Below are 25,397 nucleotides of genomic sequence, written 5' to 3'. Positions count from 1 at the left end.
AAATGAATGACAACACAGGCGAGCTACGCCATGTGGGTCGTTGTGCCTTGTACGACTGGATCAAGCAAAGTCATATATACTCACAGTCTCTGCTTTATCCGCCTAGTCCTGCACCGATTTTCCCTATTACTTCAGAAAAGGATGAACTGTCCAGCCTACGATATTGTTCTTATCCAAATCCGACATCTCAGATCCTGCCACGTCATTTACATGTGTCTTCCGTATGACTTGACTTGTTTCCGTTTTCGCCTTTTAAGGAAACATTTCAGTTCCCCCATCTAAACGTCTCAGATCCTTCCCCTTTTTTTTTTATCTTCTACCTTCATCTCCATCTTCCCTTCGTCTTCTGTCTTCGGTGGCAGCTTAAATCTCTGTAAATACCCCCAAATTCAATACCCTTTTGCTTAAACTGCCACCCCTTTTTCCCCATTATTGTCTCGGCGGCAACTAGACATGGACATATAAGAACAGTGTATATATACGCATACGAGTATAGTTAAAAATAGTAAGAAATGGGAAATGCTGGTGGAAGAGAAAATGGTGGTGGTGGGGATGGTGGTTCTGCTGACGGTGGTGGGGGAAGATCGAATGGTGCACGTGACTCGCACGCTGGGACAGCAGCAGGTGTTCAACCCGCTGACTTGATGGTTAATTCTCCTCCTCAGAGTCCTCGGCACCTTAGTCCTAATTCGCCTTTGTTGCTCGCCCCTCAGGTGCTGCCCCACTACGTATTTCTTTAGATACATAAGAAATGTGAATACGTATTCGTATGTTTGTAGTTATACGTTTTTATATACGTGTATCAGGGTATGCAGTATGCGTAAAGCAGCAGTAGTAGTACAGTGCTAACGGATCTTGTGTACATGCAACATAAATGATGAACATATTTCTGTGATGCTGTTTTTGCTTTCTAATACCATCTTTGTGATGATACATGTTCGATGTTAAGTGACATGAGAGTAGTTGTACCCACTAACAGAACAAATGTATAGACTTTTGGTTCGAAACTCCCGGAAACATGTAAGAAGTTGTTGTTTTACATTCATTGTTTAAGTTCATGCATTTGTTTTGTTAGTGTTTATATTTGTTATGCTAGTGTATGTATTGTAGAGTACAATTCTAGCTCATGACGATTATAAAGGCGCTTACCCTGCAAAGTGTTAATTGTAAACATGGGGTCAAGTTCTACCTTAGATATTTTTTATCTAGCGGCAACAATATACTCTACTCCTTAGATGAGGTTGGTCACTTGATAGAAGTTGGTTTAGGAACTAGGAAGCTTGTGGCCTAACTGGTTTGTGGGTTAAAGATTGTATGCTTAATAGTGGCTAATATAAGTAGATAATTATCGAGCATCCTACGTCTCTATGAAAAGATTTGCATGTGGCAATTAAGGAATCTTGCCGACCCTTTACTCTTACTTGCTTTTTGCTCCTTCCCCTTCCCCTTACTCCTCATTTTAACTTGAGATATTTCTCAAAACAATGTTAAGTGAACTCACCTATTCCCAAATATATCTCTATTCTCGCTAATTGAAATGTGGGGAACGTGTAGCCTTGTCATAATACCTTTCAGATCAGAGTTATATTGCAGTCAATACTTTTGATTCATGTTTTTATTGTACAAAAACGAGTATACATCTCGTTCCACTTAAATTAGTTAGTAGTGTAAAGAATTGCTTTGGAGTAACTAAATTACGTTCTCTAGTATATTATCTTTTACTTAGGTAAGTAATGGACTGTACCGGAACACATGCAGTTCTTTAATATTAGTAAGCAGAAAACATCAACAACATCCTGGAATAGAGAAATTTGTGATAAGGGCATAGACAATATACTCATTACAGATTCTTTGGTCTTATTTAATTTTAGGTTATATGGCAAATAAAGTAGATGGGTAATTTCATCTCATAGTACCTTGGCTGATCAGTTAGCAATCTGGTAACTTATCACCTCCTCCTTTTACTACTTTGAGAGAATGATATGTTGTATTATTTTGTTGCTGCTAACTAGAATTAACCTATCAAATATATGGCTTTGAACTAGTGTCTTAGGTTAGCTTAGTATGACTTATCACAGCTTTTTAGAGAGAAAAAAATATTATTGTTTTGCATTTTCCTTTTGAAGAATAGATCTAATAATAGCTAGGGATGCTTGCCTATATACCTGAAAATGACAAGAGCTTATTTGAAATTCTTGGGGTGCCTGTGGTTCTATGTTTAGTACTTCTGTTTTCAAATACGATCAGAACTTATGACTGATCTTGACTTGGTTGAAACTTTTAGCTATGAAGCAGGAAATAGATGTCAGTATAATTAATTGCATAAGCATACATGTAGGTTTAGCTTATATACTTTCTTAAAAAGTTTAAAGCTGTATGAGTAACATCAGCATCAACATTCAATTAACATAGTGCATGACTTTCACAAACAAGTTCTGGTTGGTATTATTGACCTTATGATGTGAAGCACAGTGAGAGAGAGAGAAGTACAGATAGAATGAACAATAGGTATGTTTGTATACTTTGGCTGATTCCTATTGTCAATGCTGAAGGTCAATGTATCCTTAAGTGATAATATTAGATTAAGTATTTTTATGTGCATACAGGGTAGTCTTGATTACAATTTTTGCTTGCATTAAATTGATTCATGACAAGCATCATTGTATTTAAATTGTCTAATTTCTACACTCCATTAGTTGTATGACCATGTGAATGACCTGTTAAAAATTAAGCAAGGGAAATTAAAAGAAAGAGAAAAAAATACATGAATATGGAGTGCTTTTGCTTTCTTTCTATATGCAATTCCAAAGTATCCATCTTATCATCTTAATCTTGATGTGTGAGTTTGAGCACACCTTGTTCATTGAGAGGATCATGAACAAGCTTCTATATAGCTAAATCTGTTTCAATTTTTGGGTTGTACGTGATGAGTGTTTGCTTGTTAAGTCTGTAAGGTTGGAAGAATCTTTGAAATGTATTGGAGTTTGCTTTGTTATTTAACTGTGCGGCAATCTTGATTGAGCCTATAACAAGCCAAGCTCAAGTCTGTGGCTGATTTGCAAACCTAGACAAGCATGAATGCTCTAGATCCAGCTCTTAAAAGTGTTTTGTTTTGAATGTGGACCAAAAGTTTGTGATACAGCTTCTACTTGTGCTTTTGATATTGATAGCACTATATGGGCATTATTATCCTAGCTGATGCTCTTTTAGGTAGCATTAATGTAGCAATATGTTAACACATAAGCATTGTACTTTCATAACTTCCATAAGTCTTATGCTAAAAAATGAAGTATATATACGCCTGAGAGCCTCCACATAAAAATCTATAGAATGTTTAGTCTGTTGAAATACCTTTAATTTCAAGATCACGAATAAGAGATACTTGAAATGTATATTAATCAATTCCTGTTTCCTAAATTTTGTCTGAATTCATTACTACCTGATCTCTCACTCTTTCCTTATATCCGCAGGTTCCAGTGGTGTCTTTACAAGGTAATGGCCTTTCCTTCTATAATCAATTCCAAAGGATTGAAAATCTTGGAACTATCAATGAACCCTTCGTGCGAGGTATTCCTACTCTCATAACATGGAGCTATGGTGGTAATCATGTGGCTGTGGAAGGATCTTGGGACAACTGGAGGTCAAGGTGAGCTTGTGTAATTGTTATTAATAACTTTATATTCGCATTCTTTTGTAATGCACAATTTGCTTCATTCTGATATGTTTCCTCTTATGTTCTTAATTTCTGATTCTATATAGTAAAATTGGGCAATTTACTTGCAGGAAGACACTTGACAGATCTGGTAAAGATCACACCATTATCTTGGTACTGCCATCAGGAATATACCATTACAAGTTTATTGTTGATGGCAGTGTGAAATATATCCCAAATCTTCCATATGAAGCTGATGGCATGGGGCATGTTTGCAATCTTCTTGATGTTCATGTGAGTGAATTATGTTACAGTTGGCATGTCTCTTTACCATATTATGACCCTGCAGACCAACTAGAAACTTCAAAGTTGAAAGTTGCTTAGGTGTTCTCATGTTCTATTTTTTTTTTCCCTACTCCTTTCTCATCTTATTATGCTCTGTTCTGTTGTCCTTGTGATATAACTACTGGCGGTTCTAGTTATTTGCTTCTGACTATTATTTGAAGTGCCAATAACCCCATTGGATTAGCAATATCAGTTAGACTACCTCTGTAATGATTACTACTTTTGTGTAATTATAATGATTAATATGCAAGCAGGCACAATATGACTAATGTTGACTGTGCAGCACCTTCTGAGTGAATTGTTATTTTGAGGGAAAAAAGCCAAGAAACAAATTCGACTCTATGTCTCCATGCCATAGAGCTACATGGTGAGCCTTTAGGATTGGTTTTCACCATATCAGTTCCATTTCCAACCTTTCTTAGGTCTCTTTTATTTTCCTTTTCATTATTCCTAGATGTTACTTCTTTTTTTTATAAAAAGTACAAAAATAATTCTACACCTTCGATATTCTTACCATTTCATTCTCAACATGTTTTTTGGTGCAAATTCGAGTCTTTTCTATATGTTTTCTACAAGAAAACCAAGATCTGAAATGTTAAAATCATTTTCTTGAACTAGATAGATGACTTCCTCAGTGCCATGGCGTTTTATATGCCTACATGCATCAACAGTTGGCTAGCACTTGATACTATTTGAAAGTGCAAGACCCACAGTTGTTCTATGCATATCTGCATACTTTTTGTTGAATTAAATGGATAATGGATGGAGCAAAAGGTTTTCCTTTCTACAATATAGACTTACAGAACCTTGAATATGATAAATCTCTTTGCTTATATGAACTCTTACATTTAACGTGGTTGACCATGTTGAATTTCTTGTTAGAAAATTTATCAAGGATATTTTGTTTATATGGAATATAAAAATGCTGGACTTACAGGACTTACAGGAATTTCTTGAATATTGTTGTTTGCTGGACTTACAGGAAAAATGAAAATTTTAAAAGATGATGCGCTAACTACCAAGTTGTTATTAGAAGAGGTTGCCATAGGGTGCCTTTTTTCCCTCGTGGGATTTTAGAAAATTTTGCAATCTCAAAGAACAGTTTGGTTGAGAGGTGTTTCATTAGTGATGATGTTCTGAGAGAGACTAGGAGACGTCAGAAATGGTGACATGCACATGGGATTAAAAGATGAACAGAGATTAAAATAACCTTTTAAGTTGAATTTATTTAACAGATTACACAATGGATAAATCCATTTGGCAAATGTGTGTGTGTTTGTATGTGCATGTAATAAGTTGCTATATTTTGACACCTTAGCCTGTTAAGAAGGGGACAATGGAAATGAAAAGGTTGGACGCCTGATGAGGCAAGTCATATACTTAGGTGGAAATTTATGTAACAAAAGAAATAAGAGAGTAGTAGAAGGGGTAGCAAACCCTTCTATGGAAATGAAGTAGACAATCTGGTATTGCACTTGGCTTATGCTGGGGTTAGCTATATTTTAAAACTTGCATTAGCTTCAGACACAGTTGCTTGATGTAAGACCAATCCAAGATGCATAATGCAAGCATTGAAAGCCATGTTACATAAAATAACTTGTGCTTCTCAAAATACATGTCAAATCTGCCATAATAATAAATATCACGGTATAAAGCTATATATGGAGCAGATAATCAAAACCTAATCTCATTGACTTTTTTGTATAGAGTCGCAATTGAAGAAAACTCCCGGTGATTGAGAAAAATCTAGGCTAGTGCTCATAAATCCATCTATGTATGGTTACAAAGGAAAGCAGGGAATAAAAGGACTTCATTTGTTTGTTAGAAAGACAAATAGATCAAGGGTGTATAAGAATAGCTCCATTTATTGTAGGAACTTAACTTATGACGCGGATTATAATTATTAACCAAGATTTTTGGAAATAGATAGTTGTCAGAGCATTCAAATACTAAGAGTGGGAAGTTAAAAGAATTCATTAAGCAGAGAGGCTCCTGAATTCTTAGTTTGAATTGAAACCCTCTTGGAGCGAGAGGCTTTCAAATGTAGTTATTGGATATTAATTTACAGCGACAAAGTTAGAGTTCCATATTAGAGTATTAGAGCAGTCTATGTAATCCTAGGTGTAAAGTTTGTGTTTGAGAGACTCATGTCTTGAAATTTTTAGTAGGCAATGCAATATAAATTGTACTCCTAACTTTTACTGAAATGACTAACCATCTTATAAAGATGGGAATGAGAAAACACTAGATGAAGCCAATAAAAATATAGAAAGAGCAAAATTAATCTAAGTTTCCAGTTGATAACTGGGCCTTCACTTAAGCTAACCATGATGATACAATCACCAAGTGGTGTATCCATCTGGAAGCTACAATGTGAGATGACAGACGAAAAGAAAATATAAGAAAATGTATGAATTACTAGATTTCAACATGCATTCGCTTCTTGATATGCTGCTGTTGTATATCCGTCAATGGTAAAGTTGGAGGTGTGTATGTTGTATATCCCTTATTTTCTCTCTTTTCATCCATTTAAAAGTCATATTTAGTTACCAATTAAAATTTTATTATCTCTGACTGCAAGTATTAAATATTACAATGTGTCACAGACTCACAGATAACAACTGATTAGGAAAATTTCTATTGCAGTGCAATTAAACCATTGAATCTGATGCTTCATTAATTGTTCATGAATAATGGGATCATGTTTTGCTGCCCCTATATATCTGTCTTGGTGTTGTATACATTTATGTATCTACCCGTATTTTCTCTTGTATGGTAAGTATACAGTGTCATTTGAGTCTCACATATGTCGATAAGTGGGTGTAGAGGGGGAAGCAAGCAACTTTATGCTTCACCATTCCCAACAAAATGATAGTTCGCTGCTGAATCACTTGTCCTATAATTATGACAAATACTGGCATTCTTCTTGTTTTCCTGGAGATGGCCTAATATTGAGTTTTTCCTATTTCTTTAGGAGGATGTCCCGGAGAACTTCGAAGGTGTGAGGGAGTTTGAAGCGCCACCATCGCCTGACACGAGCTATAGTCATAGTTTTCTTAGTGATGAAGATTTTGCAAAGGAGCCAGTGGAAGTTCCACCTCAACTCCAGCTGACTGTTCTTGATACAGGAAATATAGATGAAGCAGCTTCTTCTTCAACAAAGCCCCAGCATGTGGTGCTTGACCACCTCTTTATTGAAAAAGGATGGGCATCCCAATCAGTTCTTGCTCTTGGTTTGACCCACAGGTTTCAATCCAAATATGTAACTGTTGTTCTATATAAGCCACTGAACAGGTGAGTCCTCATGTTACAATCTACATGCTCAAAAGCAAGGAGGCTCCCTCTCAAAGTTGCTATACAAGGCACTGCTCTTAATATGACTTCTAAGGTTATAGCTGTCGGCGACATGTGCTATGTTGTAAGATATCTTTTAACTTACAGACTTTTGCCACTTATGTAAATATTCAAATATCTGTTTGCATTTAATGTAACTCTAGCCTCTAGGTAATGTCATCAGCGATGTAGTGATATATGAAGAGCAGAATATAAAATTCTAGAAGAAATAGCATAATTACGACATAACTTCAGCTGATGTATGTGCATAGTACAGAGGTTGACTGCCCATGAAATTTGAGGATTTGCTCAAAGCTTCATGTTTGAATGAGAACTGGTCCTGTTTCCTTGTGTGAATTTGGAAACCTTTTTTGGATTTCACTCCTTTTGAACTTCAAAGAGGCTGGCTTTTTTGGGTTGATGGTGCTTTTATTCTGTGTCTTTCTTGTAAGCTAAAGTGAATAGATCTTTTTCAAATGTTCAGCCTGATCTAGACCTCTTTTAGAGGAAGCTCGTTTAGTAGGTCAGTTCATGGTCTGCAGCTGTCTTTCTTCTATTCTGCATTAATAGTTGCTATGGTTAAAACCACCATTCCTTTATACTTCTTTCTTGTCTGTTTTCTTGGAGTTTTTGTTGTGGGAGGGATTGTTTCTTCCCTCCTTCACTGCTTGAGTCACTGCTTGAGTTTTCTTATTTCTGGTGGAAACTGAAAAGAGACTAAAATGCTACTTTCTTTGAAGTTTGTTCTCAGCTTTGAAATAAAATGCTCCTTGCCTTTTTTTTTTTTTTTTGTTTAAATACTGTTTTTTCATCCATAAATACATGAATTAATGCACTATATGACAAAATAGTTGATCAATAAATGAAAAACTCACAGTTTAAAGTGTAGCATAGGATTTTTTTCGAAAGCATAACTATTTTGTACTAAATCAAACTAATCATTTTCTGAAGTTTTGTAGAAACAATGGTACAGATAAAAGATTCTAAGTGATTATAATTAGAGAGGCAGAAAACAATTAAATTAAACCTCGGAGGCGTAAAGAATAAACCACCGATCGTATTGGGATTTGGGCCTTTAAAATCATTCAAGCCTAGCAATGACTTAATTTGGGCCTTTAATATCATTGGGGCCTTGTTTGGATTTTGATTTTCTACAAAAAAAATTTATGCGTTTTCTCATGAACATATTTCTCAATCATTTATTAACCTCACGTACATCAAAATTGTTATAATGCATTTTTTTTATAAAAATTTCTAAAAATAGCAATATTAATTTATTATTTATTAAGCATTCATTTATATTCATAATTTGGCATAATGCTAAAATAGATTTTAAGAACGCTAATGTTGACAAAATTTGATTAATGTCTTAAAACTAAATTGCGGGTAAAAATGCTCCTTGTCCTGCTTCTATTAAATACAAAAATAAAAAGCTCCTCATCATTGTTCTTTTTCTTTTTTTTTGTAACTTTCTCAGAGTGAGCAGCACATTCTTTGATTGTTATTACGATGAAAGTGTTTTTTATTTTTATCTTTTTGTGTTTTTCTTATCTTAAGACTTTGTTTGGTAGAATAATATTATGGCTGTCAATGGGTCGGATTCCGGTCAAAATTGAAAATTTCGCTCCCAAACCCGTTATAATGTACCAATTTCAGATCCGACCTGTATATCCGACGAGTCTTGTGCTTAGGGTCTTGGAATTGGGTCCGGCAGGTTTCAGATCGAGTCCAGCCTACTCGAATAAATAAAGCCCAACAAAAATAATGTATTTAGAAATATTTATATTATTGTATTTAGAAATATTGTTGTGTTTAAAAATAAGCCCCCAACAAGATTAGAATTTGTTAATTTGATAAAAGAATTATTATTGTATTTAGAAATATTTATATTTTATAATTATTAATGTATTATTCGAGTTCGGGTCGAATACGGGTTGAAATTCTATATTTCATATCCAACCTGCTTTTTTGTGAGAGTAAACAGGTCCGGGTAACAGAATTATTTCTTGATTCGTACTCGGAAAAAAATTATCGGATCCGAGCCGAGTCCAAATCCAAATCCGTCCCATTGACGGCCCTAAATAATATGACCTTTTCGGCTTCTAGTAATCAGTGCAAATCTGGCTCGTCCAAGAGAGAGAGTAATGACCGGAACGCCACATTTGGATTAGTTGGGCCTTCTATTAGGTGTTGTATATACTCCATTGGTATTTTTTTTTTTTTGTCAATTGTCATCCCTACTCCTACTCCTACTCTATCTACGGGGGAGGCTCAACTGAGCCTATGGGGACAGAACCACCACCGGACCAGACGGGTGCACTACGCACCCGTCTGGATTTGAAGCAGAGCCACAAGAGTGGCATTTTGGTGGGAGGCAAGGGTTCCCCACCAAAGCCTTAAGGGCTTGGTGGTGGCCACCAGCTCTTGTTGGTGGTTGTATATACTCCATTGGTAGATTGATATCAAAATGCTCTTTTGTCTCGCAAGTAGAGGTGCCAAAATGGGTGATTTAGGTGAATTTGAACAGATCATAATTGAATAATGGATATAATTGGGTCAATTAATTTTTACATGTTTAATAAATGAGTATAGATATATCCAATTATTCATTTATGAGTTATGACCTGCTTGAAATTCTACTTTTTAATTTTTTTTGCACATTATTTGACAAAAAATAATGACATTTTATTGTGATTAGATTAGTAATTAATTCAAATTTATCTCCTTAATATCCACTAAAAATTGAATTTGAATGTGTAATTATTTTTGAATGGATATAAATGGGTGAGATGAATCAACTCATTATCTACCAATTAAATGAATCTAATTAAATCATCCATTTAAATACATTCAAAGTGTATGTATTGTATATTCAAATCCACGTATTAATAGGCAGGTTTGGTAGGTCAATACAAATGAGTTATAACTGACACCTCTACACGTGAGTAAACAATGATCGCCAATTGAAATTAAAAGGGGGGAAGCATCTGTTACATTTGTGGGGTTTAGATCCTATGAAATTTCAATCACGTTTTCAGTAATAGTTTAATCCGCTCTTAAATGAAAGAAATAATAGGATGAAGCAAGTTGAAACATGATCAAACCATTGGACTTCGGTCTAAGGACCAGGGACAATCTCTTAGATAGAGGTGGCAATTTGTCCCAAGTCCCAATGGGTTACCCATGCCCATGGGGATTTTGGGCGGGATGGGTATTGAATTTTGATATTGGGTTTAAAATGGGACAAATCCCAATTGTACCCATTAATTGATGGGAATACTTGGGAAATACTTGGGTACCCATTGGGCTCAAATAACAAGGGCTCTGTTTGGTTTAGCTATTTTTGAGGGGTATTTTTGAAATATTTTATTATAGCAGTGTATATGAAAAATTTTTACTATAAATTTTTTTTGAAATATTTGATATACTAATATGGATGGGATATTTTTTGAGTTATTGTATATTATTGTAACATTGTATTTGAAAAACTTATTTTTTGAAAAAATAGCCAATCCAAACGGAGTCTTAGATTAAAAAATTATCTTTAACAATTTTTATAGTCATACTAGAGAATATAATCTAGTAGTTTTCCTAGTCATTATCCACAAGAATTTTCAACATTTCAGTCAATTTAGACCTGTCATCTTTGGACAATGATGAGGATAAATATTCAACACCTTAAGTACCTTGGCCATCTTGATATATGTTGGAATATGACTGTATATCTATTTTTTCCTTTATTTGTTAATCCAATTTTTTATGGGAATCCTGAGTATAAAGCAATTGCATGTTTTTTTAATAAAACTAAAAAAAATTTAATAAATAAAAAATATTAAAATTATATAAAAAATAAAAATGAATTAAAGGAAAAAAAATATGTAGAAAATAGATTTGGGTATTGGGCGGGATCAATCTAAACCCATCCCAAAGTGATCCCGCCCAAGTTAGTCCCAAAACACATATGGGTAAGGTTGGGCCCAAACCCATATGACTCGGTTCCATCACAAACCCAAACAAATCCCGCCCATCCCGCCCATTTTGCCACCTCTACTCTTAGAGCTCTCCTGTGCATTAGATCTGAGGTTCAAACTCCACCGGCGCATTACAAGGAAGCGTTGTGCTTCTTTTCTTCCAAAAATTCAGAAAGTGCAATAGTACACTTTTCTGGTTTGAAGATTCACACCCCAACCTTCTTACAAGCACAGTTGGATCCCCTCCTCCTCCTCCAAGTTTGTTTGGATTGTAAGTTATTTGAGATATTTTTACTGTAGCATTTTTTGTGATGTGATGTATGTGAGATAAAAAGATGTATTGAAAATTGGAATGATGATGTAAGCAAATATATTTGGGAAAATAATCAGCTGTCCAAACAAACATTTATGTATGCTGAGAAATACGGATTACTTTTTTAAATCAAGATTCCAAAAATTGTTGGTATATTAAATCAAGATTCCAAAAATAGAAATTTTCATATTATTATTTATTTAGCAGTGGGGTCAAGTTAGTTTTATCATATAGGGCGCATACAAATTTGACTGAAGACGTAGTAGTTAGCGCGTGCCCTTGCCGGGGAAATGAATCTGTGCTTGTATAACAATTGTTGGCATATTAAATCAAAATTCAAAAATAGAAAATTTCATATTATTATTTATTTAGCATGGGGTCAAGTTAGTTTTATTATATAGATAGAAATTGCTATTTTATTAGTAATTTATCACGGTTATCAAGATTAATTTACCAGATTGTATTATTCTAACAAGTGAAAATTTGAGAATATTGTTATTATGGTATTATTTCTCTTATCCCACACATACGCATTTTATATGCATGTAAATTGCCTCCCCTCATATACGTGCGAGTGTATGAAATTAATCTCCCCACTCTTATGATTCTCTTCGGGTTCTTTAATAATTTTTGATTAACTAACACAAGTCTGTTCACTCGATAAGAACATATTACTTTTTCACAAAAGATCGTGTATTCGAATCTCGTTGTCAATGTGAGAGTTATGTTGGTGAACGAGGCCTATAGTTTCAATGACAAGTATCAAACTTACTCAAACCATTTTTTAACCAAAAAAAATTATTTTTGATCAGGCCTCATTGACTGGAAAAAGGTCTAGGATATGGTCAAATGGTGGGCCTATGCCTATCCAATGGACGGAAATAATAATTATATACTAGCAATTATTATCAGTAAAGAATGCTTTCTCCAGTACCAGTGTTCACTTGAAGAATCATCAGGAAGGTTACAACGAAAGAGCATTTCGGAAGAATCTCAGGTGCTTCCTTGCGTTCTCTCCAAGGATGGCGGCTGAACTGCACCATGCAACTTCATTTTGTTTGCATGTGGCTGCTCCAGTTTCCACCTTCCAGTCAAAGCTTTTTGAAACATATATAAACACGGCATTCTGCAGCATGATTCGTACGTCCTACGTCCTACCTCACCCTTGCCACGCTACATCATTCACAATCGCTAAGCTCTTTGGTTTTTCTTTTTTCTTGGTTAAGCATTTCTTCAACCTGAAATGGAGATGGACAAGGATATTGTGATAGTTGGTGCTGGGATTTCCGGCCTCGCCACATCTTTAGGCCTGCACAGGTAACAAAGCTCTATGTATTACTGTTTGTTAAGGTTTCACAAGTCATGAAAGAATTAATTCTGTTATAATCATAGGCCATAGATTGGCTGGCTGGTTCTACACAGAGGACTTCCTTTGAGTTTTTCTTTTGCACCTTGTTTTAGGTATGGATTGCAGAGCTTAGTTTTGGAATCATCAGAGAGTTTAAGAACGACAGGATTTGCTCTTACCCTGTGGACCAATGCGTGGAGATCACTGGATGCTCTGGGTGTTGGAGATTACCTTAGACAGCTTTCTCTGGCATTCCGTGGGTGAGATAAGATAATCGTTGCTCGTATTGCTTGATTTCTGTGGCTGCCTTACATTATTAATTTTCGAAATCAATCACAAAATTCAAGATCGTATGTCAATTATAATCTCATCCCTTTTTCTTCTCTAATGGTAATTCAGGTTTCAAATAGCTAATGTAGATACAGGCCTGCCAAGTGGAGAGGTTTTACTTGAAGAAAGTACATGGTGAGTTATCCTTGAACAACATTACACCTTCTTTGTACCACTTGTATATGCAACAAGAGTAAGATAGCACCACTTCGGTCTGAATTATGCCAGTTAGTTTTTAGTTGTGACAGTGTAATAGCAAGCAAAACAGGTGAATTAATGGAAGTGTTCATAGATCCCATGCTATCATTGGCTAAACATAAATCTAACTCCAGCCTCACCTGTGCTGGTTTATTGTATCCAAGCCCTGTAATGTATGTTTCTCAACTCAAATTCAATCAAATTTGTTGCATGAACTCGCTTTCAAAAGATAGAATTTAGATGTCTAAGGATGTTCTATGCCTCGATTTGCAGCGGAAATTATGAAGCCCGATGTGTCAGAAGAAAAGACTTACTACAAACCTTAGCAAAAGAGCTGCCAGAGGGGACTATCAGGTATTCTTCCAAGGTTGTTTCAATTGAGGAATCAGGACATTTAAAGTTGGTGCACCTGGCCGATGGCTGTGTGATCCGGGCTAAGGTAAATGCCATGTTACTTGCATAGAGCGAGCATTCTGCCTTTGTACCTCATCAAAATAGATTTGTAAGCTGGTGGCATAGTTGATTTTTGTCACCTGATAGGCATATTCTATAAATGTAAAGCTGTCTTCTGAATCATCAAAAGAATTTCTGGATATTATGATCTAACCAGTGCATCTAATTTTAGGTCTTGATTGGCTGCGATGGAGTCAATTCAGTTGTGGCGAAGTGGTTAGGTTTTAAGAAACCGATCAGAGTTGGGCGATCAGCAATTAGGGGATATGTGGAGTTTCCGGCTGCCCATGGCTTTAAGCCACAAATCTATGCATATTTTGGAGGTGGGGTTCGCTTTGGATTTGCTCCTTGTGATGACAAAAGCATATATTGGTTTTGCACTTTCAAACCATCCACTGCAACAGGTAAGCAACTCTGGCATCCTAAAATCCTGTAACACCACCTATTTAAACATCATTTGTGTTGAGCAAATCACGAAGTGGAAATGCAATATCAGTCTAATTTTTCTCAAGTGTGCTAGATTTAAAAGGACTTTGCTGGTTCCGCAATTCTTATCTAGTTCATGATAGCTCCACCATTATCGTCGTTTTTGCTTAAGTCTTGAAATTTAACGGCAGGGCATGAAAATATGTCAGACAATCCGGTTCTACTAAAGGAATTTGTATTAAGAAAGACAGCCAACGTTCCAAAGGAAGTGTATGGCATTGTTGAAAGAACTGAGCTCGAATCAATCTCCTGTGCTGAGCTAAAAATGAGACTGCCATGGGATATTTTGATATGGGACTTCGCAAAAAGCAGCATTTGTTTGGTTGGTGATGCCCTTCATCCGATGACCCCAGACCTTGGACAGGGTGGTTCTTCAGCATTAGAAGACTGTATCATGCTTGCCAGATGCATCGGAGAATGCTTTCCGAAGATGACAAGTAGAAAATTTGGAGAGGAAAAGGAAGATGTCAACGTTAAAATGGCAGCATTCAACAAGGGCCTGGAGAACTATGCTAAAGAGAGGAGATGGAGAAGCTTTAGTCTCATTGCTACTGCCTTTGTCGTTGGTTTCATTCAAGAGAGTGACAATAAGTTCATTCGTTTCTTGAGGGAAAGGTTCTTGTCAAAATATACTGTTCCCACTCTGTTGTGGATGGCTGATTTTGATTGTGGAAAACTTAATATTCCTTGAGATGGAGCTGAAGTGCATCCATCCATCCACCTCGAATGTGTTTGAAAAATAAATTAACCAGGTTCTAATAACCTTGCATTAATTTATTTGTTAGTATGTTGGTAGAGGGCCATTTGTATCCTTTCATAGCACCAGAGGCGTACAAGGTGTTAGGATCCGGGGTGATGGGAACACAGAGTCTCTAAGTGTGGAGCTACTTGCTCGTTAAAGGGGCTGTCCAAGTCGTTTGGAAGGAAAAGATTTTGGACCAAAATTTTCAGCTCAAGTTTCATTAGTTTAGTCATTAGTTCATTTGTTATTTTGGGTTGAATTTTTAGTTAATAATCGGACCAGCCCTTATGCTTGGATTCATGATCTTAGATTAGGTTTTATGGGCCAAGTTTCAAGATTCATTAGTTGTGTCTTTTGCATTACGATAAAAGCTTTGTTTTTCCTCCGTCAATGGTAGATTATGACCTATTTTCAGAACATCGTTTCTTGAGAGTTGCTCTAGTGACTCTATGAACCTTTCTTGAACATCTAGAATCGTTTAGTGTTCTCGGCTTATCAATCAAGTTCATCATCCTTGATTGTGGCGCCTCCTAACAATTTCTAGAGTTCGCTAATTCGTAAGATTAAAGGTCGAAATAGTATCAAAATTCCAATCACGGGAATTAGAGGGGTCCGGAATAAAAAATTTCTCCAATTCCAAGCCTGTTACAATTGCTATCGATCCAGGGTTCGTTGTCACAAATTTCGTCATCCACGGGATTCGTGTCACGGGGTCTCTCTAATTGAAGTTTTGCCCGGTTTCGTGTAATTGAAGTTTTGGTATAAAATGGCACGATTTTGGTGTAAACATGAATCGTGTCAATCTTTACAACTAATTTACGATTACACTGAAGTTGTAAAAAGTTCATGATAAAAGTTGTAAGAAACAAAACAACCGGACAGAATCAACTGGAGAGACCCCAATCCCCAATTGTTAAGGCTTCTCCGTTCATTTTCCCTGCCTCTTACAACAATTTCTTCTCTAATGTATTCGTCCACTGTAATTTGGCTTAGAGATCAGTGCTTCTTCGTCCAGTGTAAAACTGAAATTCAAATTATCTTTGATCTAGCTCTTGTCAAACTTCCTTTCTTTTGGAAGTTAATCTCTAGCAATTAACCACTCATCGTACCACAAGGTCCAAAAACCAGCCCTACATTATTCACTCAAAACATATTTCTCAAAATTGTCTAAACCATAGCATTTGTTTACCACAAACACAATGTAGAATTGTTACTTGACCAAATTAGGCAGGGATTTTGTATATTAACTTCAAAAAAAACATGAAATTTTGCTTGTATATAGTGTTAAATAGCCAATACCAAGTGCAACAGGCAAATCCATTTATTCTTGAAGTCAATAATAGGACCATAATAAGGAAGGATTGAGGAAGATTTTAGCACTATTTCACAGCACCACACAAGGAAACCGATCCCATTTACCTCTTCTCCTGCTACCAAAACCAATTCCATTGGTGTTTGAGTAGCTTGCTGGTTGATTCTTTTGCCTTTCCCGCTTCCTGCATTGGCAATTCAATTAGGGTTTATAAGGATATAAGTATACTACTTATAAAGATGTAGTAATTATTTGGTATGAGTTTTATAATTTCTAATTGCTTCTCTAATATTGTTGTGATGGGACACACAAGGTAAAAAAAAAAAAAAAAATCAATGAGTAAATCCATTTCAAGTTGCAAAGAATAACTGTTAATCTTGGAATTTTACCTTGGACCAAATCAAGAAAAAGTTTTGAATTGGTTACATCCAAAATCTTTGTCAAAATTGCAGTTAATGTTACTATTTTTAATGTGACAAATGATGGCAAAGTCACATCATAAGTCAATTCATAGATTATTAATAGTAAGTTATTGATAAAATGAATGAAGCTAAGTCGTTCACCTGGCACAAGTCCAACACATGCAACCAAAAGCAAAAATCAAATATCTACGCACAGAACAAGAACATATATACATACATGCATACATATGTACACATACATATATATATAGAGAGATAGGTACAGATATATACATATATACACACATACACAATCACACAAAAGAAGTATTCCAAATTATTAGAGTAATATAAATATCGAACAAAAGTGAAGATATATTCTTTATTTAATCAATGCATTAATTTGTAAAACATGCTTTCTTAATATGGCTAGCTTGAGTTAAATAAAAAGATAAGAATAATGTTAATAGAATGTACTGCTAAAACCACAAATACAATATTGAGTTTTAATATATTTCAAAATGTTGTTATTCTACTTTATGGCCAAATTGTACTATCAATCTTTTTTAACTTGCAAATACTATAAAAGTTAAGAGCCTAAACAGATAAGAAAAGATTGAACAAGCAACAAAAGTTGAGAAATTTTTTTAAAATCTTTTCAACCACTCAATTACCATTTAGACTTCAGGAAAAAAAAGTGGGATAAGAAAAATATAATTTGGCGGTTTGATTATGTGAAGTAAAAAAAAAAGTGATTGAAAAATTTATTCACAAAAAATATAAAAAATTTTTTAATAAAAGCAATCTAAACAAGAAATTTCGAGTAAAAAGGCTCATTGTTGTCCCTCTATTATGTAGAAAAATAAAATGCTCCTTGACATCGTTTGTTTATTTTTTTCATTTTCTTTCTTTGTTGTTTAAGTACTTTTGTTTTTTGTCCCTAAATACACCAATTAATATACTGTATGATAGAATAGTTTATTAATAATGAGAAATTCAGTATTTAAAGTCTAATATATAATTTATTTCGTAAGCAACATTATCGTCTAACTAAATCAAAGTATAATCCACCCAAATCTTTCACAGGCACTCAATAGTCCAATGGATCCATGTCTTGGGCCTTTTATGTGATTTAAGCCTAGTAAAGACCTTTTAATTTATTATATTTTGGTCCCAATAAAAAAAAACTTGATAAAATAGACTAAGCATTCATTTATTTCCATTTATTATTTCACGTTAGAGGTAAGGGAATGATTAAGTGTGAGTTAAACTCGCAGGCATATATTATAAAAGAATTGTTCTGACACTTACTTTTTGACAAAATAAATGAAAAATATAAGTACTGTATTTCATAAAAATAAAAAGAAAGGTCAACGTCTATTGAAATTTTGGAACATTTTATTCTATTTTCAGAAAATTCAAAAAGTATTACCTTTATTGTAAAACAATAAAATTATTTTGTGAAAAAATAACAGAGTGCTCAAGGACTCAAGGTTAGGAAAAAAAGGTTCTCACTCAATAAAGACATATGGAAACTTCATGAGTGTGCTAGCAATCTAGCAAGGGGTAATTGGTAATAACCCAAAAATTGTAAGGGACAAATTTACAGATTTTTTCACTTGAATACTTGGTGGTCAAGACTAATCCAACTCATATTATTTAAGAAAATTAAAGCATAAAAACATATAATCACACCTTCATACCAGAATAGACTTGGCAAAGTAATAGCAATTCCTACCTGCAGTTTTTAGTGAACTTTAGGCATGTTTATACAAGAAAAGCATTTTCTCCATATATTTGTTAGGCTGAGATTCTTTCTTTTCCAATTAAGTTGGTTTTCCTCCATAATCTTCCTTCATTTGCTGTATGCAAGAAAGCATAATTAGAGAATTAACCCTTTAACCTCATCGCAGGCGATCGAACCCTAATTTCTAATTTTAGAGAAAAAAGAAAAAATTGAGTGACAAATTTGAAGACCTTTTGAAGAAGAAAATGGTACTCCATTTGATTTACAGAAGATTAACAAATCCTCTTGAGAATATAGGGCAAAGGTGTGGTGTTAACAAATCCTTCTTTCGAGAAACGACATTTGAACAATTAAACCTAATCCCAGAAGTTAACAAATCCTCTTGAGAATAATTTGAAAGTTCTTTCACTATCATCCAAACAAGAAAACCTACCAAAATTTTGTTCTGAAAAGCAATTTAGTAGATCAAAAGATAGCCAATTGAAAGTAGACACTTGGGGAGGAAAATACCCATTTTGTTCAGCTTTTTCAACTGTCCCTTTTTCACTTTTCTTTCCACGTGTGGGACAGGAGGGCATGAGTCAAAGAAAGCAAGCTTATGCAAGACCATTCTCTTGTTAAAGAATAAAAAAATTTTGGTTTTTACTATGAAATATGGAAATTAATTTTGAGTGTGTTTGGATAGGAGATTGTTTCGAATAATTTTTTGAAAAAAAATAATGTAACTTTTTTATGATATGACATACACCTAAGATTAAAAAGTGATTGAAAATATTTTTTAAAAAAATAGCTACAAACATGTTTATGATACAATCATATAATTTTTTGCAAATAAAAACATAATAATACGTCTGAAAATGGTCGAAGAACTACCCCGTTTGGATTGTATTTTCCGTCATTTTCCATGGAAAAAATATTGTAGCGATTTGATGTATGTAAGAAAATAGGAAAATGTGATCACGGAAAACGACGTAATTTTTTGACAGAAAATAACAATCCAAACAGGGTATGGAAACTCAAATAGATACTTCTTTCTTCCTCTTGTGCGCTGTCACTTCCGTGTGTAAATAGAATACAATAGAATAGAATAGAATTTGTTCCCAATGATCAAATCAATGGTTCTGGAAATCGAAAATTCTTGTTTACTTTTATAGATTCACTTTGACTAAGATTAAAACATCTACCAAAAAGTAATTTTGAACCATATTCTTCCGAATACTCCCTAAACCCGTTTTCTAATCTGACTTACAAAATTATTTCTTAAAGAGTCCACTTATAAAAAACGATTGAAAATCACAACATACTTTTAAAGGATAGACAAAAATATGAAATTCCTAAAATCAAAGAAGCCGACCATCTTTTAGTCTATTTCTATCGTTTAAGCCATATTTTCACTCTATACAGGACTCTCCTTTCTTAAAAGTGCAATCCAAGCAACGCTAAGGTATTAACTTAAAAGGCACTTCCAAAATACGCAATTCCCAATAATATCGTAGCAATTTTGTGAAAATAGGGATTGGCAATTCCGTTTGCGAAAATAGGGATTCGAAATTCCGATAGCATGACCTTCTATAAAATACTCCAAATCACCACACTAGTGCGGACGTATTGCAGCAGAAGTTTTTGTTATGCTTGCCTTTTAAGGCTGAGATCACTAATGGTTTTGGTAGTCAAAAACTTTAATTTTCACTTTTGTAGATTCACTTGTGTTAAAACATTTATCAAGAAAACTCAGTGTTGAGTTTTGGCCTATCAAATTTCCCAAAAATTATCAGAGAATTTTATGAACATAAACGCTTCGAAATTCCGAGAAGTTGACCCAAAATGTTGATCCAACTTAATGACTTATAGAGATACTAGATTTTATTCCAAACCTTTATAGCTTTGGAAAAAGCTGAAACAATTGGAGGAATAAGGTGAATCCACACCTGTGTATCATATGCCATCTTCAAGTGCAGCATCTACCTCTGCAATTTTTTTCATCTTAAAAGGAGAACCAAATGCTTTACCCCACGGTGGCCCAAAGAATCAGAGAATCCCATGGAAAAAGAAGTCACTTAGCCCGTGAAATGAAGATATGCCCAAAGAGATTAGACATTTATGCTCTTTAGCTCAATCCAAAAGCCTTGAGCCAGTGGAGATGACCACTTCATGATAGCTTTTCTTAGATGTCACCACTAGTAAGTCCAATCCGTTCACCCCCTTTTCCCTCTTGTTATCATGTCTTGGAAAACTTCACATTTTAAAAGTGAAAATGGGGATCTTTTGTTTTTTTCAAAATAATTAGATTTATGGTAACAATGGATATGAAAATCTTGCCCCAAAATTTGGATGTGCCAAAAAGGTCCTGACCTTGTTTGCTTTGATAAAGTGAAGTTCACCCTCAAAAGAGATTACAAATCGAACTGAAGATGGGCCCAATAAAGTTGGAAAGAGAAGTTTAACCATCAGCTACCCAGCTAGCAACTCCAAAGTAGATCCACCACTATCCTATAGCTTCCACAACTTCTTGTCCTGAGCATCATATGCACTCACAGAGGTATTCAAATGCCTTTCTAAAGCATTTTGCCAAAAAGATGAAAGAACAGTCGATACCCTTATCAAACAATTGCAGGGAGATGATAACCACAAATTTCAATAATTGATTATACCCACAAGACAGAAGAAGTATGAGTTGAATGAGAAAGGAGAACTAAAAAGAAGACGTGTAACTAGAATACATAAACCATCAAATATCAACAAAAATTTGTCACTTGTACGCAAAGAAATCGAATTTCCCCAATTGTTCTAGGTTCATAATCCTAAATGTGGAAAGAAAATACCAGGATTACTGACAACCCAAACGACTAAATCAGGGGACAAGAGCAACAAGCATATACCGAAGAACAACACTACAAAACAATGCAAACAGGAAAACAAGCACGCACCGCCAATGAAAGCTAATAAATAGTACCAAATGAGCGCGTCCTAACCAGCAGTAGAAATTAAACTGTTTTGCCTTTTTTGGGGGTCTTTTTTAACTGCTTAAAGATTGTAGTTATGGGTTGATCAGTTCTCACTTGGCCATCATGACCTTGACAAACTCCTCGTAGTTGATCTGGCCATCACCATCCACATCAGCTTCGCGGATCATCTCGTCAACCTCCTCATCTGTAAGTTTCTCACCTAGATTTGTCATAACATGACGAAGCTCAGCTGCAGATATGAAACCGTTTTGGTCCTTGTCAAAGACACGGAATGCTTCCTTGAGCTCCTCCTCAGAATCGGTGTCCTTCATCTTGCGAGCCATCAGGTTGAGGAACTCTGGAAAGTCAATGGTACCATTTCCATCAGCATCAACTTCATTGATCATATCCTGGAGCTCAGCCTCGGTTGGGTTTTGTCCCAATGACCTCATAACTGTCCCCAGCTCCTTGGTGGTAATGCAACCTGAAGCAATAATTGACCTTGATCCATTAATTCATACTCCCAATACAGAGACATAAACTCAACCAACATAATACAGCCACAAATATCACATAAGAGAGGAAAAGGAATAGGTATATGAAGCAATTATGCAATGGCTAGGGGGCAAAAAAACCACTGATTCCATCCAGTATTCTAGCAAGAATCTTGATTCTACTAAACTCAAATGCTTATCCAAAGCAAATGTCCAGAATCATTCACTTATTGCCAACAAATGAATTTGCACAAGTCAGCATTTGAAACTTATTTACTCATTTTCATCTAAACATAAAGAAAAATCACTTGATACTACAAAGAAAATGTAAACTCGAGGGATAACAAAAACTTTATCTATAATAATGCATAACCTCTCTCTAATCACGTTTTCTCAACCCCTAATTGTCATTTGTCAATACAAAAGCTACAGACTTTAAGATCCTCAGCACAAAGAAAACCTAGCCCAGTTACAAGATTTAAACACACTAATAGGAGGGAAACTAGACATGAATGCTAAAGCAACCTGTCCAGTTACGAATCATCATCTGATCCTTGCTCAGAAGACAGACAACAGGAAGGCCACACAGAGAAAGGTGCAACATCTCTTCAAGCTAAAGCTGCATACGTATTGCACCTCTTTTACTTTTCAACCATGTTCAAGAAGATCTAAATCTAAATCTACTGTGTGAAAAAACTGACGCAGATTGTGTTCCTAATCCTTCTTTCTGTCCTTCCCCTTTCCTTTGATAAATTCACGATACACATATGGCAATTCCAAATCTAAATCCAAGGAATAAAAGCCATTTTATTTCCATTATATTTCATTTCATGGTGAAAATCCCAAATCCAAAATAACATCTTAATAATCATATTAAGCCGAATATTCCAAATTCTCATGAAGATTCCTGACCAATTTTTCATACCAGCAAGAACAAATCAATTAAAAAAGAAAAATCACAACCCAGAAATACACAAGAACATCCCGTCAAAATCGGCTAACGAACTCAAATCTTAAACAACAAAACAAAAGGGCTGAAAAAACAAACCAGAAACAAGAAAAAGATCTAATTATTAGCACAAAATCAGTCACAGATCAAACAAACGAAAGCTGAAACATCCAGCCAAACAAAACAAAACACAATTAGATCAAATTAGATCTGATCAAACCAGGTCAAAATCAAAACTTTAATAAAAAGCCAATCTAGAACAACATAACTAATCATGAATCAGAAACACATAAAACAAATCAAGATGGTCTAAAAGATGGGGGTAATAATACCATCTCCGTCCTTGTCAAAGAGGCTGAAGGCTTCCTTGAACTCAGAGATCTGATCATCAGTCAGCTGATCTGCCATTTTGGTTGATTTTTGCAGATGGGTTTGAGATATTATCCGCTAAAAAGAGAGGAAAAAGAGAGAGATGGGGACGAGGGGGAAGAAATGCAAGGGCTGTCAGCGAACGAGAGTGTGGAAATGGAAATATATAATACTAAATCAAGGTGGGGAATCTTTTATTTTTATTTATTTTTATTTTTTTAATATTTTGTATTTCTTTATTTTTGTCTAACGTGTGAGATTTCCCTTTTGGTTTTCCTTCTTTCTTGTTTTAGTTTTTTCTTTTTGGGTTTTTCTTTTTGTGGGGTACATGAAATTTGAAAAGTAGATAGGGGAAGCATCTTATGCTTTTCTTGCCAATGACTAACAATGATCCATGTAGTTTCCAAGCATCTAGAAAATCATTTTTTCTTTTGTACTTTTTCCTTTTATTATTATATTTTTCTTTTATGCTTTTCTTCTTTTAAATACTTGGTTTAACCATCCAATAATATTTTAAATTTACTTTGCACAAATTGTATGAAAGTGTTCAAAAGGTAGAAATAGAAACCACAACACAAATTTCAAAGAATTGTGAAAAATATGAGAACAAAAATTATCATTTGTACATTAAAAAGAACTCTATCTAATAATCAAGGAAAGGTTTTTAAAGTTCTTTCTATCATCAAGTACACAAGTTCAAATCATGTTCGTGACAATCGAAAAAAAAGGAAGGGAATGGAAGGGTTTGTAATATCAATTGATCACAAGAAAAAATAAGTAAATATATATGGTGACAAGATGACAAACATTAGGATGTTGCATTTGAGGACGAAGAATCATGTAGGTTTAGTCCAAATGTTTAACTGGTGACTCATGCCAAAAATAGTAACACTCAAAGAAAACTAGTTTGTAATTGTAAACTAAGCATACCCCCATAGTGTACAACTGTATATCTTCACGTCATTGCACTTGTAAGCATTTACACCTTAAATTCTATGGCCTTCCTTCAGAAAAAAAATTCTATGGCCTGTGACACCTCAATAAAGCCATTATACCATGTTGTTCGGGGTGATCCCCCTTGGCTTGCTCCTAACCATACCATGCGCTGATTGATACACGCAGTAGGAGGCAAGACAAAAGATGTGTGAAATTTCATATTTTCCCTCGTTAAACATCAGTGAGCTCGACTCTATCCTTAACAAATTTCCTTGATTGGATTCCAATATTTCGAGCAAAACTTTTATGTTTTTCCTGAATATTCCTTCTAAATAATTTTGGATAAAAAAATCTCAACTGTCATTAAACTATTGTCTGCATCGACTTTTGACCATTAAATAATTTTTCGTCACAAATTTATCACTAAACTAATTAATTAACACACTCATGACCATTTCATCGATTGTTGCTCTTAATCTACAAAATAGTCAGAATCGTGTTTTGATAATAAAAAAAAAACCTGTGGTGGACAAATATACCTTTACATTTTGATACGTGTTCTGATTATTTTGTAAATTAAGAGTAATAATCGACGAAATGGCCACGAGTGTACTGATTAGTTAATTTAGTGATTAATTTATGACAAAAAATTATTTGATGGTAAAAAATCAATGCAGGTAATAGTTTAATGGCTGTTGAGATATTTTGCCCAATAATTTCAAATTATATTTTACCTCACATATATCATATTCTAAAAAAGTGTGACAATAATTTTTCCTGAAAAACTTCCCCAAAAAATGCATTTCAAATGGGTAATGTTTGGATCAAAACAAAATAGATTTATTAACGAGTGCCTCAAAATATTTGTTAATACACCTAAAATATACTTATCTTACCATGTGAGTGCACACATTTATATTCAATGTATTCCTGATGTTTAGACACTTTTCTAAATTAGTTTACTTTTGTTAAAAAATAAACACCTAAAATCTGTTTTAACGAGTACCTGGACCAAATTAGTGTTTAGACCAAACAAAATTAGGGTTTCTGCCATATATATAACTCTTTTTATA

General features: G+C 34.6%; 3 protein-coding genes across 3 annotated transcripts; 2 read left to right on the top strand and 1 right to left on the bottom strand.

Annotated features, from left to right (window-relative positions):
• The first annotated feature begins 300 nt into the window (after positions 1 to 300).
• LOC113782273 (SNF1-related protein kinase regulatory subunit beta-1) lies at positions 301 to 7,687 on the top strand. The gene is made up of 4 exons (XM_027328171.1): positions 301 to 713; positions 3,471 to 3,646; positions 3,784 to 3,946; positions 6,972 to 7,687. The coding sequence occupies exons 1-4, from the start codon at positions 513 to 515 to the stop codon at positions 7,293 to 7,295; spliced, it is 864 nt and encodes a 287-aa protein (XP_027183972.1). The 5' UTR covers positions 301 to 512; the 3' UTR covers positions 7,296 to 7,687.
• Positions 7,688 to 12,612: 4,925 nt separating this feature from the next.
• LOC113782524 (monooxygenase 2-like) lies at positions 12,613 to 15,442 on the top strand. The gene is made up of 6 exons (XM_027328417.1): positions 12,613 to 12,931; positions 13,076 to 13,222; positions 13,362 to 13,427; positions 13,764 to 13,929; positions 14,116 to 14,347; positions 14,561 to 15,442. Exons 1-6 carry the CDS (start codon positions 12,858 to 12,860, stop codon positions 15,118 to 15,120), a joined length of 1,245 nt encoding a protein of 414 aa, XP_027184218.1. The 5' UTR covers positions 12,613 to 12,857; the 3' UTR covers positions 15,121 to 15,442.
• Positions 15,443 to 21,324: 5,882 nt separating this feature from the next.
• On the bottom strand, positions 21,325 to 23,540 carry LOC113759306 (calmodulin-7). Its single transcript, XM_027301875.1, has 2 exons — positions 23,352 to 23,540; positions 21,325 to 22,060 (listed from the first exon to the last, which is right to left on the bottom strand). Exons 1-2 carry the CDS (start codon positions 23,425 to 23,427, stop codon positions 21,687 to 21,689), a joined length of 450 nt encoding a protein of 149 aa, XP_027157676.1. The 5' UTR covers positions 23,428 to 23,540; the 3' UTR covers positions 21,325 to 21,686.
• Between the last annotated feature and the right edge of the window lie 1,857 nt (positions 23,541 to 25,397).

Source organism: Coffea eugenioides, chromosome 1 (genome assembly GCF_003713205.1).
Source record: "Coffea eugenioides isolate CCC68of chromosome 1, Ceug_1.0, whole genome shotgun sequence".
In the NCBI taxonomy this organism is placed as follows: Eukaryota; Viridiplantae; Streptophyta; class Magnoliopsida; order Gentianales; family Rubiaceae; genus Coffea; species Coffea eugenioides.
The sequence above is the reverse complement of the archived record's forward strand: the minus strand, read 5'-3'. Positions and strand labels throughout refer to the sequence as shown.